Below are 18,534 nucleotides of genomic sequence, written 5' to 3'. Positions count from 1 at the left end.
CCAAAAAAAAAGAAAAAAAAAACCATAATTTTTAGCATGTTATTATACAGTTGTAAGTATCATAATTATGTTGTTATTATATTACAATTAGAACACAATGTAGTTGTAACTAATTCAGAACAATACTAATTGATTATACTGCACACATGAAATAATAAATTATTTAGTCTAAAATAATCAAATATATTATTATATTTTAATCAGTCCTGGGGCTTGAACTCAGGGCCTGAGCGCTGTCCCTGAGCTGCTTTTGCTCAAGGCTAGCACTCTACCCCTTGAGCCACAGCGCCACTTCCAGCTTTTTCTGTGGATGTGGTCCTGAGGACTTGAACCCAGGGCCGCCACCTTCCCAGCCCCACTAACATACATGATTTAATATGAAACAAAAGCCATCCACTCCACTAAGCTTCTGGAACATTCTATGCTTTAATCCCGGGTGTCCCTACAAGGCGACCACGGGTCTGGAGGGAAAAAAAAAAACCCCAAACCCATGCCCACGGCCCCTCCCTCACACGCGGCCATCTTCCCCCCGCAGGCTGAAGAGGAACGAGTCCTCATCCTCCGTGCAGAACTACTTCCACCTAGACTCGCTGCAGAAGAAGCTGAAAGATCTGGAAGAAGAGAATGTAGTCCTCCGATCTGAGGTGCGGTGCCCCCCCCCCCCCCCCCCCAATCACAGACTCTCCTGCCTGCGCAGGCTGGCTCTGAGCCACGATCCTCAAATCTCAGCCTCCTCGGTAGCTGGATGACGGGCGGGAGCCACCGGCGCCCCGCTTTAGACGTCATCTATACAAATCACCTGCGCTTACCTCAGTATAGGTGAAATATATATATTATTCTATAAGCTACATAAGCGCAAACACACAAAATGTAAATATAGGTTGCAAATATACGTAGATAACCTGGGGTCCTTTGACCACAGGTGAAATATTTTATACCATTTCATAAATGTATAAAGTAGCTAAATGTAAATACCTAAAATGTAAATACTTCTCATATATAAACAAAGATATACATCATCTATATAAATAACTTGTGGTTATTTCACCACAGGTAAGACATTGTCAGTACGTATAATTATATATAATACATAAAATATGTAAACGTAAAGACGTAAAGTAGAAATACCATATATGTTATGAATGTAGGCATATAAACCATATATATATGGCGTCTTGTATCGCCTGGCATGTAGTAGTTGCACAGTTAACACTAGCTAGCTCATATGATCACACGACTGGCCTTGCTTACCCGGCTTCAGCCCCCCTGGGCCGGGCAGGCTCCTCGGTGCCACCACACCACGGGCATACTGTGAGCCGGGCGAGACAGACAGGGAGGAAAATCAGCCGTCAACACTCCTATTTCCTTGGTCCCGCGTGTCGCCCCCTGGTGGCCGGGGAAGGGAGCGAGCGGCGCTTTTGTACATTTGAGCGTGTTCACAAGGGTTGGTTGGCGGGCAGCTCCTCAGGCCCTGGCCGGAGGTGTGGGCCCTGGCCCATGCTGTAGCCCTCACCCCCCCCCCCCCATTCTCCCTCCCCTTCCCCCCTCCCCTCCCCAGGCCTGCCAGCTGAAGACAGAGACCATCACCTACGAAGAGAAGGAGCAGCAGCTGGTCAGCGACTGCGTGAAGGAGCTGAGTGCGTATCTGTGGACCCCCTGGCCCCCAGCACCCTCCTTTTGTTCTGTTTATTTTGGGGCTGATGGTGCGCTACCCCTTGAGCCACGCCTCCGCTTCTGGCTCTTTTTTTTTTGCTGTTTTACTGGAGATAAAACTGTCTCTCGGAATTCCCCGCCTGCCCTGGCTTTAAATTTCACCAACATCATCCTTGCCCGCCTGTGGTCTTTTTAGATCTAGAAGCTTCTCCTGACCCTGTGAGACATCTTTCCCTCTTTTCTCTCTTTTTTCTTTTTGGGTTGGTCATGGGACTTGAACTCATGACCTGAGCACTGTCCCTAAGGTTTTGTGTTCAAGGCAAGGGCTCTACCACTATGAGCCACAGCGCCACTTCATTTTCTGGTGCTTCATTAGAGATGAGAGTCTCACAGATCTTCCTGCTCGGGCTGGTCTCGAACCGCAATCCTCCATATCTCAGCCTCCTGAATAGCTAGGATGACAGGCGTGAGCTGTGGGCGCCCGGCTTCCCCCTTGTCTTGATCAGCCTTTCTCCTTGAGATTGATAGAGGATTTCCACTTTGGCTTTGTATTGGAATATGGGGATGATTTCATGTCTACTCGAGGCTCAGAGATAAGAAAAAGCCCAGCTTGTTAACAATGTGTAAAAAATCGCCAGGCGCTGGTGGCTCTTGCCTGTCATCCCAGCTACTTGGGAGGCTGAGATCGAGAGGATCGCGGTTCAAAGCCAAGGCTGGGCAGGAGAGTCCGTGAGACTCTTCTCTCCCAGGAGCCACCAGAAAACCAGAAGTGGCGCTGTGGCTCAAGTGGTAGAGCAAATCCTTTTTCACTCACTTGGTGCACTTTTCCCTGTAACTCAGCCCCTCCTGTGATTTGTTTTTCTCCCTCTCTGGTCCCAGGAGATGCAAACGTGCAGATCGCCAGCATCTCAGAGGAACTGGCCAAGAAGACGGAAGACGCCGCCCGCCAGCAGGAGGAGATCACGCACCTGCTCTCCCAGATCGTGGACTTGCAGAAGAAGGCCAAAGCAGTAACCGCTTTGTTTGCTTCTTGTTTTGTTTGTCGGTCGTGGGGGGCTTGAACTCAAGGCCTGGGCGCTGTCCCTGAGCTGCTTTTCACTCAAGGCTGGTGCTCTACCATTTTGAGCCATATATGGCCCCACTTCTGGTTTTCTGGTGGCTCATGGGAGATCAGAGTCTCACGGACTTTTCTTGGTTCCCTGGGCTGGCTTAGAACCACGATCCTCCAGATCTCAGCCTCCTGAGTGGCTGGGATGATGGGCGGATGACCCGAGGGAAGGCTTTGGGGTGGCAGGAAAGCTCTGGGGTTCAGGGGGAAGAAGCTGGTGAGGTCGAAAATGCAAGGAACTGCTAGAGCAGCAGAATGGATGAGGGCTCAGGACCTCGATCCTCTGGATCCTAGGGGAATGAGGAAACACAGGAAAGGAGGGATGAGGAGGAGAAGAAATAGAAAGACTCTGCACCCACAGAAGGGTGGGGGGTGCACACTTCCTGTGGGCTCAGGCCCACGTTTGGTGGGGGAAGGGCAATGGGTCCACAGGGTCCCCAGCCACCAGAGGCCACAGCACCTTACCCACGAACACGCCTTGTCTTTGCTGAGTCCAGTGTGCCGTGGAAAATGAGGAGTTGGTCCAGCACCTGGGGGCCGCCAAAGATGCCCAGCGTCAGCTTACAGCCGAGGTACATGCTCCAGCCCTGTGTCATCGGGGCCTCAGACCGGGGATGGGGGGTCGGCCCCAGCCCCCCAGATAGGCCCTGAATGTGATCCATCCCAAGGTCTCTTCTGAGTTTCTTGTGCTCAGGGCTAACGCTCTACTGCACGAGCCTTGGTGCTCAAAGCTAACGCTCTACTGCGCAAGCCCTTGTGCTCAGAGCTAATGCTCTACCGTCTAAGCCTTGGTGCTCAGGGCTAACACTCTACCGCTCAAGCCCTTGTGCTCAGAGCTAATGTTCTACCGCTCAAGCCCTTGTGCTCAGAGCTAATGCTCTACCGTCTGAGCCTTGCTGCTGAGAGCTAATGCTCTACCACGCAAGCCCTTGTGCTCAGAGCTAGTGCTCTACCGTCTAAGCCGTGGTGCTCAGGGCTAACACTCTACTGCTCAAGCCCTTATGCTTAGAGCTAACGCTCTACCGTCTGAACATTGGTGCTCAGAGCTAATGCTCTACCGCTCAAGCCCTTGTGCTCAGTGCTAATGCTCTACCGTTCAAGCCCTTGTACTCAGGGCTAACGCTCTATGTCTGAGCTCTCACGGGTGGGGGGTGCGGAGGAGGGGAGGCGTGTGCACCTGGCTGCTCACAGGCATGCGCGTGTTTCCTGCCCGCAGCTCCGGGAGCTGGAGGACAAGTATGCCGAGTGCATGGAGATGCTCCACGAAGCGCAGGAGGAGCTGAAGAACCTGCGCAACAAGACCATGCCCAACACCACATCCAGGCGCTACCACTCGCTGGGCCTCTTCCCGATGGTGAGCCCAGCCTCCCTTCTAGATCCTTCCTCCCGCCTTGACCTCCTGACCTCGGCCATTGCCATTTCAAGTTTTCATTCATTCATTCACTCATTCATTCATTCATTCGTTGATAGTGGGGCTTGAACTCAGGGCCTTTTGGCAAAAGCCCAGCGCTCTACCACGTTGAGCCACAGCACCATTTCCAGTTTTCTGGAGGTTTATTTCTGGAGGTTTATTGGAGATAAGAGTCTCACGGACTTTCCTGCCCGGGCTGGCTTTGAACGGCGATCTCCAGATCTCAGCCTCCTGAGTAGCCGGGATGACAGACTTCAGCTAACCTGCCCCCCCCCCCCCCAGACTTCTTTTTATCTCCAAGGAAGCAGCGAAAAGCCAGAAGTGGAGGTGTGGTTCAGAATTGGTAGAGCTAAAAAAAAAGAAGAAAAAAGCTAAGCAAAAGTGCGAGGCTTCCGCTTGGGAGGCGCTCCCGGCCGCCTGCACCCCTGTTTCAGACAGAACGTCCTTCTGGGTGGGCTCACCAATATGTTGCTTTCTGCCCCCCCCCCAGGACTCCCTGGCGGCCGAGATCGAGGGGAGCATGCGCAAGGAACTGCAGCTCGAGGACCCGGACGCTCCGGATATCACGTAGGGGCCCCGTGGGTTTTCTAAGACTTCTGAACTTTCCAGAGACCTGGCTCAAGAGTGAGCCGGGGGGGGGGGGGGGGGGGGGGCGTTGTTCAAAAGCTATAGGCAGGTGTTAACACTCAGGCTGACTTTGAACCACGATCCTCCGGATCTCAGTCTCCTTGAGTCGTGCTACAGTTCGAGACCGTGAGCCCAACTTCAGAAAGATAAGCAGCCTGTCCATCCTAGCTACTCAGGAGGCTGAGATCTGAGGATCAAGGTTGGAGGTCAGGCCTGGAGGGGGTTTGGGGGGAGGGTGGGGAGGAAAATCCAGAGACTCTATCTCCAATGAACCAGTAAAAAAACAAAAGCCAGAGGTGGAGGTGTTGGGTTAAATGGTAGAGCACCAGCCTTGAGCACAAAAGCTCAGGGATAACACCTAGGTCTTGAGTTCAAGCCCAGGACTGGTGTGCACAGACACACACACACACACACACACACACACACAAAGCTAGCAGTAGTATATGTCCCTTATCCCCATGCTCCAGCCCCATAGCAAATTGTTGTAACTGTGATTTGTTTTTCCTGGTCCCCATTTATTTATTGTCAGGTACTAAGGTACCACAGGGCTAGGTGCTGGACCACTTGAGTCACACCCCTAGACCATTTTTTTTTTCCTTTGAAAGTCTCAACTTTGGTCGAAGGGCTAGCCTAGAACTATTTCTAGAACTAATCCTTCTATTTCTGTTTCCCAGGTAGCTGGGATTACAGGCATGTGCTGCTACTCTTGTCTTTTTTATTTATATATGTTTTATTTTTTGAGACATGGGGCTGGTCTCACACTTCAACCCTCCTCTTATTATCTCTCAAGTAGCTGGGATTATAGGCGTGAGCTACCACACTGGCTACAATATGTCACCTAAGTACAACGCTGCAGATTAGAATGTTGGGCAGATTAGAATGTGGAGGTTGGTTTCTGATTTCCTACTGTGAATGAAGGCCTCAGCACCCAAGGGGCAACGCAGAACTGGTCCTAGAGGACATTTATTTATTTTTGTGCCCTGGTTGGTGGGAGGAAGCGTTGGGCTCGAACTCAGGGCCTGGGGCTCCGTCCCTGAGCTTTTTCTGTTCAAGGCTAGTAGCGCTCTACCACTGTAAGCCCATTTTAGTTTTGTTGTGTTCTTTTGGCTGGTTCATGGGAGATAAGAGTCTCACAGACTTTCCTGCCGTGTTGGCTTCGGACTGCGATCCTCCAGATCTCAGCCTGCTCCTGCGCGGCCGGGCGCCCGCCCAGCTGTGACTCCCCGGTCACCGGCTGCTTTCCCGTGCCCCGCAGCCACCAGAAGCGCGTGTTTGAGGCGGTGCGGAACATGAACCAGGTGGTGAAGCAGAGATCCCTCACCCCGTCCCCCATGAACATCCCCGGCTCCAACCAGTCCTCCGCCATGAGCTCCCTGCTGTCCAGCTGCGTGAGCACCCCGCGGTCCAGCTTCTACGGCAGCGACGTGGGCAACGTGCTGCTGGACAACAGGACCAACAGCCTCATCCTGGAGACCGAGGCTGCCGAGCTGGGGTGAGCGAGCCGGGCCAGCCTCCACCCGCCATCCTTACACCCTAGCCTCCACACACGGGCACACACGTGCACACACCACGCAGGTAAATACACAGGCACACACCAGCACCCCCCGGCCAGCCCCGCTGTGTTACTGAGCCGAATGCAGGATGCACAACACATGAATATACATGGCACGCACACACACACACGCAGAGACACACAATACACACAAGACGCATAGACACCGGCATGTACAGTCACACACAGACCTATATGCACACACATGCACGTACACAGACCTGCACACACACATGCACACACATATATGTAGATGCACCTCTATAGACATAGATGCACAAATGCACGCAACACATACACACCACATACCGACATACACGTGCAGATGCACACGACACCACCACATACACACCAGTGCTGCCAGTGGCTCTCCCCACACTGGCCACGCCCCTCGTCCCGCCCCCCTCCACTGGCCACTTCTCTGCAGGCCACACCCACCTCACTACGCCACTTCCTACGCCGCCCCCTGCCGACCAGGCCACGCCCCCGGCCACGCCCACCAGCCATATCCTGCCCCCTGGTGGTCATGCCCCTCATTCTAGCACCACTCCTCCTTCTACCAGTAGCCCCGCCCCCTGTCGGCCACGCCCCTCCTCACTACCTCCCCCTGGTGGTCCCGCCCCTCACGCCGGCCCCGCCCCTCCCCGCCACCTCCCCCTGTCGGCTCCGCCCCTCACACCAGCCTCGCTCCTCACGCCAGGCTCGCCCCGCCCCTCATGCCGGCCCCGCCCCTCACGCTGACCATGCCCCTCACATGTCCGCTCCGCCCCTCACCCCACCCCCTGCCAGCAGGCCCCGCCCCGCAGCTGGCCCCGCCCTCACGCCGACCACGCCCCTCACCTGTCCACTCCGCCCCTCACCCCACCCCCTGCCAGCAGGCCCCGCCCCGCAGCTGGCCCCGCCCCTCACGTCGGCCCCGCCCCTCACGCAGGGCTGAAGAGCTCGGGAAGAAGCCGGGCACGCCGGGCACGCCGGGCTCGCACGACCTGGAGACGGCGCTGCGGCGACTGTCGCTGCGGCGGGAGAACCTGCTGTCGGAGCGGCGCTTCTTCGAGGAGGAGCAGGAGCGGAAGCTGCGGCGGCTGGCCGAGGGGCCGCCCTCGCCCTCCGGGAGCCTGGCCTCGCTGGGCGCGCTCACTGCCGGCTCCGCCATGTCCTTCGGCAGCCGCTGCTTCCTGCCCGAGAAGCTGCAGATCGTCAAGCCGCTGGAAGGTGACCGCGGCGGGCGGGCGGGCGGGCGAACCCCGGGGCGCGGGCACCCGCCGCCCTCTCCCTCCCAGGCCCCAGCGGCTGGACCTTTAAATGGCTCTCCGAGCATGCGCAGAGCGCGCGCGTTCTGATTGGAGGGGCGGGGCGATGGGCGGGGCCAGCTCGCTGGCCTCCCGCTGTTTCCTCCTTCCCTTCGCTCTTCCTTTCCACTGTTCCTCCTTTCCTTGCGCTGTTCCTTCCTTCCTTCCTTCCTTCCTTCCTTCCTTCCTTCCTTCCTTCCTTCCTTCCTTCCTTCCTCTATTTCTTCCTCCTTTCTCTCTTTTCCTTCCTTCATTGCTTTTTTCCTCCATTGATTCTTTCCTTCTTCCTTTCCTTTTTTCTTTTTCCTTCCTTCCTTCCTTTCTCCGTTCATTCATTTCTTCCTTTTTCTTTCCCCTTCTCCCTTATTTCTTCTTCTTTCTTCCTTTCTCCTTTCTTTCTTTCCTTCATTGCTTTTTTTCCTCCATTGATTCTTTCCTTCTTTCCCTTCTTCCTTTCCTGTTTTCTTTTTCCTTCCTTTCTCTTTCTCCGTTCATTCATTTCTTCCTTTTTTACCCCTTCTTCCTTATTTCCTCTTCTTTCTTCCTTTCTCCTTTCCTTCCTTTTTTCTTTCTCCTTCCATTTTTCTCTCTCTCTTCCTTTCTCCTTCCTTCTCTTTCCTATTCATTTTTGTCTCTCTCTTTGGGTATATAAACTTCTCCCTGTGCCCACAGCCAGTGCTGTCAGGAGCTACCCTGTTCACCGCCCCTCGCCTTCACGGCTGTGTCGTTTCTGTCTCTGAGCCTGAGAACCCATACATGTTTGAGATGGTTGTTCACAATTCTGCATTGCACTTCTCCATGCAAAAGAATACTGCGAGTCTGCACTTTGCAAATGTGTGTGAGTGTGTGTGTGTGTGTGTGTGTGTGTGAGTGTGTGTGTGTGTGTGTGTGTGTGGCGCTCGCCCTCAGCGTTGGTCTCACCCGCTTTATTTTTGTGGTCTGTCTGCTGATTTGTGGCAGCCGGACGCGCGTTGCGCTGGGGCCTTTAAACAACGCTGGCAGCCTCGTGTCGCCATCTGACCTCGCAAGATTTCCACAGGACAAGGACAGACAGCACATTCCAATTACAAAGAGAGATGCTGATCTTTAAAAAAAAAAAAAAAAAAAAAAGCAGCCAGGCACCTGTGGCTCACACCTGTCAGCTGCTCAGGAGGCTGAGAGCTGAGGATCGCGGTTCAAAGTCAGGAAAGCTCATGAGACTCTGATCTCCAATGAACCACCAGAAAACCTGAAGTGGAGCCATGGCTCACGTGGTCGAGGCACTCTCCTTAAGCAAAAGAAGCTCCAAGATGGTGCCCAGGACCTGAGTTCAGACCTAGGAGATTCTCTGTTTTTGTCTCTCTCGTCTCTCTTACAGACACATAGCATAGTATAGTATTCATTTAATTTAAAAAAAGTGTATGTGGGGGGAAACAGCTCCCCAGCCCCCCCTCCTGGCGGGGCAGGGTATAGCAGTCGGCCTTGCTGGCCAGATGACCCTGGCCTGCAGTGCCCCTGTGCATGCAGTGTCAGGATTCACCCACTCGGGGGTGCTTCTGAGGGGTCTGGGCCACGCTCACCCCGCTCCCCATTTTCTCTCCTCCCCCTCCTCCTCCTCTGGCAGGTTCCGCCACTCTGCACCACTGGCAGCAGCTGGCACAGCCTCATCTGGGGGGCATCCTCGACCCCCGGCCCGGGGTGGTCACCAAGGGCTTCCGTACACTGGACGTGGACCTGGTTGAGGTGTACAGCCTGAATGACCTGGAGGAAGACGACACAGGTGACCACCTGCCCCTCCGGGGCCCAGCTACCTCCACGCCCGCCCAGCGCCGCCCCGAGGCCTCAGGTGAGGAGAGGCCCTGGACCCCCGCGCCCCTGGCCGGCGGCCGAAGCTACCCCCGCCGGCCTCAGGCGTCCTCCGAGGAGCTGCGGGAGCCGACCGCCGCGCAGGAGGAGGAGGAGGAGGAGGAGGAGGGGTCTGGTGAGGGCCCCCCCACGAGCCCTGTCCACTTCACCCGCTCCCAGGAGCAGCGGCCTGGGCCATTCTCACCTCTCTCTTCTGTCGCAGTGGTGCTCTTGTCCTGTCGCTTCTGTCCGTGTCCCTGTGTGTCCCGCGTGGGGAGTGGTTGCGTGTCCACTGTGCAGCTCTGATCTGTTTTTTTTGTTTTGTTTTGTTTTGGGGTTTGCTTGTTGGTGTAGACCACACATGCAGCCCCAACTTCTTCTCTCTCCTCTCCTCTTGGAGGTGCCGGGGGCCCCACAGAGCCCCAAAGCTGGGAGACAGGAGAGAGGCTGCTAAAAAGGAGAAAAACAAAGAGGAGGTCCAGCCAGGTGCTGGTGGTTCACACCGATGTCATCCTAGCTACTCAGGAGGCTGAGGGCTGGAGGATCACAGTTCGAGGCCAGCCCCAGCAGGAAACGCTGTGAGACTCATGTCTGACAAACAACTCAAACCAGAAGTGGCGCTGTTGCTCAAGTGGTAGAACGCCAGCCTCGAGCAAAAGCAGTTCAGGGACAGCGCCCAGGCCCTGAGTTCACACCCCAGGATTGGCAAAAATAAAAAAAGTCTGAGATCTTGAAGATTGCCGTTCAAAGCCAACCCCTGGCAGAGAACAACAACAACAACAAAAAAAAACCCACAAAAAAAATCTATGAGACTCTTTCCCTCCCAATTTTGACCACCACCACCACCCAGCAAAAGGCTGGACTGGAGGCATGGCTTAAGTGGTGAGGGCACCAGGCCTCCCTCGACTAAGCAAAGCCAGCCAGCCAGAGAGAGAGCAGGGCACCCTGGGAGTTGGAAACCCGGCCATGACACAGAAGGGCTGAAGTGAGCACCCCAGGCAAAGGGGGTGGCAGCCTGGAGGGGTGGTGACGAGGGGGTGGCAGTGGTAAAGGCCAAGGAGCTCTTGGCCCTCCGCATCCCCTTCCGCTCACCATGTCCGTGTTCATTTCTCCCAAGGGAGCGCCCCGCAGCCACCACCCGGCCGCCACCCAAGGTGACCCGTGGAGAGCCTGTGCAGGCACGCGTCCGTCCCGCCCATCCTCTCTGAGCGCCATCGATCTGCGAAAGCTGTCGATCTTGGCAAACTGGTGGTGGTGGTGGTGGTGGTGGTGGTGAACTTGTGATTGGGTGAACTTGTGATTTTTTTTAGCAGCCTCCTCTTCTCCCCCACCCTGCCCCAGCCCTCTGGGGTCAGATGGGCAACTGCTCAGATCATGATCTGTGGTGCAATCAGGGGACTCGAACACCTCATGGAGACAAGCAGTGTGTGTGTGTGTGTGTGTGTGTGTGTGTGTGTGTGTGTGTGTGTGTGTGTGCGCGCCTGGTGGGTTGTAATCTTCACCTTGGGTTTCAAGGACTTTTTTTTAACATCTAGCCTCGCTTTGTATTTTTTCTTTTAATTTGTTTTTTTTTTTTTAAATGTCCGTCTCTCTCCTAACCGTGGTGTCCTTGTGGATTTCCATTCAGTCTCTCTCCAGGGGGTCTGTCCCATCCATCTCTCTCTTCCTGCCTTTTCCAAATTAACTCCCATCATTCCTGTTTATTGGGGGCGGGGAGGGAGGAAACGCTTCTTTGGGGGCTCCTCTGTTGCTTTTGTTTCTAGATCCTTCCTGCAGTCGGAAAATCATGATTGTATAGTTCACTTTACCTTATAGTTTTTTTTTTTTTTATTTCCCAATTTTCCTCCAGAATTTTCTCTCATTCATCATCCCATGTCCCAAAAGCCATTGTGTTCTTATTTGGGAAATACCAGGATTCATAAAGGCTGTTTTTTGTGTGTGTGTGTGTGTTGCTGTTTTCTACATGGTCCTTCCCTGATGGCTAAGTATCTGTTCTCAGGGGGTACAAGCCACCCGTCCAGGGGCCAGGGCTTGTATCACTATTATTATTATTTTCTGGTTTTTCCACCCTGCTTTCAATTTATGTCTCTACGTTATTCTTATCATTATTATGGTTATTGAGTAGTTGTACAGTTGGGCTACAATCCCTTCTTGGTCTGTCACCCTCTTCCTTCCTTCCTTCCCCCTTGTCTGCCCTCACTTTACAAACTTCATTTCTCCTCGACATTCTCGTGTATTTGTTGTTGTATCTCTTAGTTCTTGGTTTGTGCTCTTTTTTTTTTTCCTTTTTCCTTTTGTCTTTTAAAATCCAACCCAAGAGGGAAAATTCACCAATAAAGAGCTAGAAGGTTCTAGCTCTCAGCCTTTGAATCCCCCTGGCCTCTGGAAAAAAAATCCTCATCTGTTTTCTGATTGTTCTGGAAAGTCTGTCTCTGGGAGTTGAACTAGCTGCCGGGGTGGGGTGGGGGTGGGGAGGGCAGGGCCAGCTCCTCCTTGCCCTTTCCTTGTGCATGCTTGTAGATGCCACGTTGTTGTTCTTTCTCTTCCTTCTTCTTTTTCTTTCCCCCCACGATGCTGGTTGAGTTCTGAATGGATGCCTCCCCCCCTCCGCAGTGATCGTGATGTCTCCTGTAGATCCCTGTCCCCCGCTGGCTCCCCAGTTCATTCCCGCACGCATGCCTCACTCGGCCGTTAGCCATAGGAACAACCACCACCATCTGTGGGGTGTCTGGGGGTGGGGTGGGGCGGCCACTCGGTGCCCATCTCCCCAGCTCCCTTCGAAGGCTGAGAGCTGGAGAGCACGGTTCAAAGCCAGGGCCCTGGGGCAGGAAAGTCCTCCAGATGCTTTTACGTGTCTCCCCCCCCCAAAACCAAACCAAACCAAAACTTGGAAGTGGAGGCGGTGTGGCTCAAGTGAAGCCAGAAAGCACGATTAAACTAAAGAAGCAAAGGATGGCCAAGGGAGAGCTGCAGGGCCTGTGTGCAGCCTCAGTTCTCACCCCAGAAGAGAGAGAAATACTTAAACATTTACAAATGGAGGCGGTCGTCCATGCTGCCATCTTGGTTTCTGTAGAAATCAGCCATTCTGAACATGGCTAAACAGCAGGCGGGGGAGAGAGAGTCTAGACTGGGGAGATTCAGGGATCAGACTGGATTCTGCTCCTGAGCTGTGGCCACCCAAGGGGACCCCCCCTCCCCAGTCTAAACCCTCGCCGGGTTGTTGTTGTTCTGAGGTACTGTGGTCGCCGCCTTCTGCCATGGTAGTGACAGGCATGGTAGTGGAACCAGCTAATCCCGGAATTCCCCCCCTTCCTGCCCCTGCCTTCCAGGAGCCAAAGACCTCCCTCTCCCACCGCCTGGCCCTGGGCAACATTTTGGCAATGCGTTTGCCAGTGGAAAAAAACTGGTAACAAAGCAAAGCCTGCCGGGTGCCCTTGGCCCACTCCTGCCATTCTCACTACTTCAGGAGGCTGAGATCTAGAGGATCGCAGTTCAAAGCCAGCCCGGGCAGAAAAGTTCCCCAGGAGACTCTTATCTCCCAGGAACCACCCAAAAGCCAGAAGTGGAGATGTGGCTTAAGTGGTAGAGCACCAGCCTCGAGCCCAAAGAGGTTCAAGGACAGGGCCTAGGTCCTGAGTTCAAGCCCAATATTACTGACAAACATAAAAAGAAAAGAGAAAAACAAATGAAAAATGGCCTGAGAAGCAGCCCTGTCCAGCCTGTGTGCAGAAATGCTGGGAAACTGTTTACCCAGAACAGTAAATTTACCTGTCCAATCCTGAGCTGGATCCACTACTGCCCCGCTCCCCAAATTAACCCACTAATGAGCAACGTCTGGTCTGGATTGGGTGGAAAGCTGAGCTCCCTTCCTCCCCACACCCGGTGCCCCTCAAAATGTGTTTTATTTCTGGCCAGATGCCGGTAGCCACTTAGGAGGCTGAGATCTGGAGGATCACGGTTCGAGGCCAGCCCGGGCAGAAAAGTCCCCATGGGACTCTTCTCTCCCATGAAGCACTCAAAAATCGAAAGTAGCACCATGGCTCAACGTGGTAGAGCACCAGCCTTGAGCACAAAGAAGCCCAAGGACAGTGCCCAGGCCCTGAGTTCAAGCCCCGCGTCCAACAAATTAAAAAAACCAACACATTTTACTTTGGAGAGACTGCCTTCCACCCAGGACAGTTCGGATCTCCCCTTCCTTGCCCACCTCCAGCTAACAAGGCTCGCCTCTTTGCCTCTTGCATCTGGGGGGGGGGGCAGTGCTGGAATTGGGGGTTGTTTTGCTCGTGGTTTACTTGGATGCAAGGAATATGTTTTATTTCCCCCCTCCCCTCCCCTCCTCCCCGAATCTAGCGCACCACCCCGGGAAATGCATGTCACAGACCAACTCCACCTTCACCTTCACCACCTGCCGCATCCTGCACCCTTCTGATGAGCTCACACGGGTGACACCAAGGTAAGGGACAGCCCTCCCTCCCGAGGGTGGGCGGCGCCGCGGGGCACGGCCCTCTCTGCGGGAAGTGTGGTCCCGTGGTGGAGAGATCCCAGTCAAAAGGCTCGTTTAAAAAGAAGAAGCCAACTCCAAGCCGGGCACCAGCGGCTCACACCTGTCATCCCAGCTCCTCGGGAGGCTGAGATCCGGAGGATCGTGGAACAAGGCCAGCGCAGGGCAGGAAAGTCTGTGACACTCTGATCTCCAATGATGCACCAGAAAACCAGAAGTGGTGCTGTGGTTCAAGGGGTAGTAGAGCACCAGCCTTGAGTGAAAGAGCTCAGGGACAGCACCTAGGCCCCAAGTTCAAGCCCCAGGAATGGCATGAATTAAAGAAAGAACAAAACAACGAAGCCAGGTGCTGGTGGCTCATACCTGTCATCCCAGCTACTCAGGAGGCTGAGATCTAGAGGGTCGCTGGTTCAAAGCCAGCCTTGAGCAGGAAAGTCTGTGAACCATGGGATAATTAGAAGTGGTGCTGTGGCTCAAAGCTGTAGAGTGCTGGGCTTGAACAAAAAACAGTTGAGGGACAGCACCCAAGCCCCAGCAGGACCAACAACCGCAAAAACAAAGGAGACCCTAGCAAGAATTGAGGTGATGCAGAGTGTAGGAAGTGGAGTTCGCACCCCACCCCCAGAACCCCTTAAACGATGAACTGATTCTCCGCAGGTCATGTGAGGAGGTCGACGCAGCAGCCCATGCCCCGTTGAGCTGAAGGACACATAGGGCAGAAAGTCTAAAACCCACAGGCAAGGCAGTGAGCGGGTTGGGAGGCGGGGGTGAGCCGCCTGCCCACCTGCCCGCCGAGCCCTGGCAGGGGCGTCCAGAAGGATCTGTGTGTGTTGCACGTGTGGCCGCCACTAATCCAGGGACTCCAGCTTCTGTGTGTCTCTGTGGCCGTGCCCCGAGCCCCCTAACTATTGATTGATCCCCTAACTTATCTGAACCCCATGACCCACCCCAGACGAAGCCAAGAGCTTGGGCCAATGACCTACCTCCCCTAACTTACCTGAACTCTTATTTAAACCCCACTATCCACCCAAGACAAAGCCAGCTCTGAGACAAAGCCAAGAGCTTGGGCCAATGACCTAAAGACCTCCCCTAACTTACCTGAACTCTTAAACCCCACAACCGACCCCAGACGAAGCTGAGAGGTTGGGCCAATGGCCTAAAGGCCTCCCCTGTATCCCTACCTTCTCCATCTTGAATCCTGCCGTCCCCTCCCCTGGCTTATATCTGGGAAAGGGAGATGCTGTTAATTTTTGTTTTAAATAACATAGGCCCAGCCCCTCTATTTTTGGGGTGATGGGGCCCCCAAAAATCTCACAGGCCTCAGGCTGCCCTCAGACTTTAGAGAGCTCCCTATCTGGGGACCAGAAAAAGATGGGAGCTAAAGTTTTAGCCGGGGGAACAGGAAGAGAGAATGGGGGGGGGGGGGCGGGCTGGCCAGCCAGGCAGGATGATTCAGTCTAGAACTTTCTGCCTCTTGCAAGCCGACAGTGACCGTGGTCGGCCCGTGTCCGTTTCCACGTCGTGGTGTGTTTGGTTTCTTTAACCCTGGCGGCTGCTGTGACTTGTTTTCACTGTGTTCCCGGCTGTGTGCTCCCTTCCCGGTCCCGGGCTTGTGTGGTTTGACCCACGGATGGGGGGGGGGGTGTCAGCCCCTGTGTGGGGGAACCCCCCCCATGTGCTTGCTGTGGAATGGACTGTCCACCCACCCCCCTGGCCCCAGGGTGGGGGTCCCCCTTGTCTGGTCACTGCAGACCCCTGCTCAGAATGGAGCCTCTAGCAGGTGCTGTGCTCAGGTCAGGGGGTTCCCCTCCCCTCCCTCCTCCTCCTCCTCCCCTCCTTCCCCCCACTCCCCCCTTTTCTATAGTCCTGGCCCTTGAACTCTGGGCCTGGGCGCTGTCCCTCAGCTCTTCAGCTCAAGGCGGGCGCTCTACCACTTGAGCCACAGCGCCACTTCTGGTTTTCTGGTGGTTTATTGGAGATCAGAGTCTCACAGACTTTCCTGCCTGGGCTGGCTTTGAACCGTGATCCTCCGATCTCAGCCTCCTGAGTAGCTGGGGTGACAGGCGGGAGCCACCGGCGCCCCCCTAAATACATCCCCCCCTGCCCCGTGCCCCGCGCCTGGCTCTGGAGGCCGCGAGTGGGGGTGGGGGAGCTGAGGCCGGGGGTCCCCCTGTCTAACGTGACCTCTGCCCTCGCTGACCTCTGCCCTCTCTGCCTCCCCCTGCAGCCTCGGCCCGGCGCCCGGCCCCGTGACGCCGCCGTCCGCCGCGCCGCACCCCGCGCCCGCGCCCCCGCGGAGGCCGCGCCGCGTGCGCGCCGCCGAGTCCTTCACCAACGCGCGCGACGCCACGACGACGACCAGCACGTCGCTGGGGCTGGTGCGGCTGCTGCAGGAGCGCGGCATCTCGGCGGCCGTGTACGCGCCGCCCGCCTCGCCGCGCGCCCGCCGGCCCGCGCCGCCCGCCGCGCCGCCCAGCTCGCCCGCCGCCGCCGCCGCCGCCGCCTCGCCGCCGCCCGCCTCGCCGCCGCCCGCCTCGCCGCCGCCGCCGCCCGACGCCTTCCTGGCCTCGCGGCCCGCGCGCTCCGTGCTGCGCGCCGTGCACGCGCGCGCCAGCCAGACCGACGTCAGCGTGCGCGCGCCCGCCGCCGCCCGCGTGCCCGCCGCCGCCGCCGGCCTCGGCCTCGTGGACAAAGTGCGGCGCCTGGGCGTGGCCACGTCCCCGCCGGCCACGCAGCCCCGCCCCGCCGCCGGCCACGCCCCCGCCGCCGGCCACGCCCCCGCCGCCGGCCACGCCCCCGCCGCCGGCCACGCCCCCGCCGGGCTCCGCAGGAACCGCAGCCTCCCCGCCATGGTGGGCGCCGGCCTGGCCGCCAGGGCCCCCGCCGCGCTCGCCTCGGGCGTGCTCATGGGCGCGCCGCTGCCCGCGCGGCCCGGCCCGCGCTGACCGCCGGGACCCGGCCCGCCCGGAGGCGGAGGAGCCGCCGCGCTGCCCTGGTTTTCTTAATTTATTGAGTCCGTCCCGTCGGTTATTTATTCACCCCCTCCTCCCCCCTCCCGCCGCCTTCCAGAAGCTTCCGCCGCCTCCTCCCGGACCTTCCATTCGGAATGTATTTTTTCTAGAAAAAAAAAAAGAAAAGGCGGGAAAAGACTGAGCGGGGGGCGGGGTCACAAGACGAGAACGCGCGTGACCCTGCGCGCGCCCGCCCGCCCCGGCCCGCGCGTGCGCCGTGGCCTCTCCCGAGCCCCCGCCAGCCCGGCGGGACGTCCGCGACGCGCCCACCTCCCGTCAGCCACCGGGACGCCGCCGCGGGGCGGGCTGCGGGGCGGGCGCCAGCCTGGGGCGCGCGGGCGGAGACGGCGGCCCGGGCCGCGGGGTGACGGGCCCGCCCCGCGCCACCCACCACAAGACTCTATATTTTATATGACAAATCTCTATCACGCAAACAATAAACCGCTGCGACGTTGGTACGATCGCTGCGCTGCCGCCGCGTCCGCGCGTTACCCACAGTTCCGCACGGCCCGGCCCGGGACCGCGCCGTGCAGTTCCCGTCCCCGCCGGCAGAGGGCGCGCGGGGCACGCCGGGACCGCGGGGTGCAGCTCCTCTCCCTGCCCGGCAGAGGGCGCGCGGGGCACGCCGGGACCGCGCCGTGCAGCTCCCGCCCCCGCCGGCAGAGGGCGCGCGGGGTCCATCCCGGTTCCTGCCGCGCTCCCCGGGCCTCCCGCGCAGGTTCAGGGGTCGTCCGGGTGCCAGGGTGGACGGTGCAGCCATGGGGGGGGGGGGAAGCCTGGAGCGCACGCACACCGCACACCACCCGCACGCGCACGCGCGCCACCGCCCCGGACCCCAGCCTGGATGGGGTCCCCAGCCCGGGGGCTTGAACCGGGAGATGACGGAGCAGAAGCCCGGGGGAGTGACCCCCAACCCTCACCCCTGACCTCAGGACTGCCCCGGATCCGGCCCAGCACCCGCCCAGAGACCCGACCCCCAGCGCCAGGGACAGCCGGGGCGCCCGCAGTTCCCACGCCAGCCACGGGGCGGCGCCTGCAGTTCCCACGCCAGCCACGGGGCGGCGCCTGCAGTTCCCACGCCAGCCACGGGGCGGCGCCCGCAGTTCCCACGCCAGCCACGGGGCGGCGCCTGCAGTTCCCACGCCAGCCACGGGGCGGCACCCGCAGTTCCCACGCCAGCCACGGGGCGGCGCCTGCAGTTCCCACAGGGGCCACGGGGCGGTGCCTGCAGTTCCCACAGGGGCCACGGGGCGGCGCCCGCAGTTCCCACAGGGGCCGCGGGGCGGCGCCCGCAGTTCCCGCGCCGGCCGCGGGGCGGCGCCCGCGCGCACGGAGCCCAGTTCACTTCCCCCGCCTGAGCCGGGGCCCGAACCCGAGGCCCGGGCGCCGTCCCACAGCCTCTGTGCGCGCGAGGCCGGCGCTCCACCACCGGAGCCGCAGCGCCGGCCTGACTTTGCGGTGGTTCATGGGCGATCGGAGTCTCACGGCCTTTCCCGCTGGGGCTGGCTTCGAACCTCCGATCTCAGGGGTGAGCCACTGGCCCCCACCCGGGCCCGCA

At 57.8% G+C, this 18,534-nt stretch overlaps 1 protein-coding gene across 8 annotated transcripts in view; it reads left to right on the top strand.

Moving 5' to 3' along the window:
• Trak1 (trafficking kinesin protein 1) overlaps positions 1–16,238 on the top strand; it is a 33,226-nt gene extending 16,988 nt beyond the window's left edge. The window contains exons 5-16 of one of the 8 annotated variants that reach the window (XM_042699470.1): positions 536–644; positions 1,559–1,637; positions 2,533–2,663; positions 3,259–3,333; positions 3,978–4,115; positions 4,663–4,739; positions 6,055–6,291; positions 7,283–7,563; positions 9,244–9,465; positions 10,582–10,618; positions 13,815–13,917; positions 16,193–16,238. In XM_042699470.1, coding sequence (XP_042555404.1) covers positions 536–644; positions 1,559–1,637; positions 2,533–2,663; positions 3,259–3,333; positions 3,978–4,115; positions 4,663–4,739; positions 6,055–6,291; positions 7,283–7,563; positions 9,244–9,465; positions 10,582–10,618; positions 13,815–13,893 — 1,465 coding nt within the window. In that variant the 3' untranslated portion in view covers positions 13,894–13,917; positions 16,193–16,238. Of the gene's footprint in view, positions 1–535; positions 645–1,558; positions 1,638–2,532; positions 2,664–3,258; positions 3,334–3,977; positions 4,116–4,662; positions 4,740–6,054; positions 6,292–7,282; positions 7,564–9,243; positions 9,601–9,882; positions 10,128–10,581; positions 10,643–13,814; positions 13,918–14,622; positions 14,850–16,192 lie in introns of those variants that run through there. The other 7 variants (XM_042699465.1, XM_042699466.1, XM_042699469.1 and 4 more) reach the window with 7 other exon arrangements.
• Positions 16,239–18,534: the final 2,296 nt, after the last annotated feature.

The sequence above is a fragment of the Dipodomys spectabilis genome, unplaced genomic scaffold (assembly GCF_019054845.1).
Source record: "Dipodomys spectabilis isolate Male_0828 unplaced genomic scaffold, ASM1905484v1 ptg000251l, whole genome shotgun sequence".
NCBI classification, from domain to species: domain Eukaryota; kingdom Metazoa; phylum Chordata; class Mammalia; order Rodentia; family Heteromyidae; genus Dipodomys; species Dipodomys spectabilis.
The sequence above is the reverse complement of the archived record's forward strand: the minus strand, read 5'-3'. Positions and strand labels throughout refer to the sequence as shown.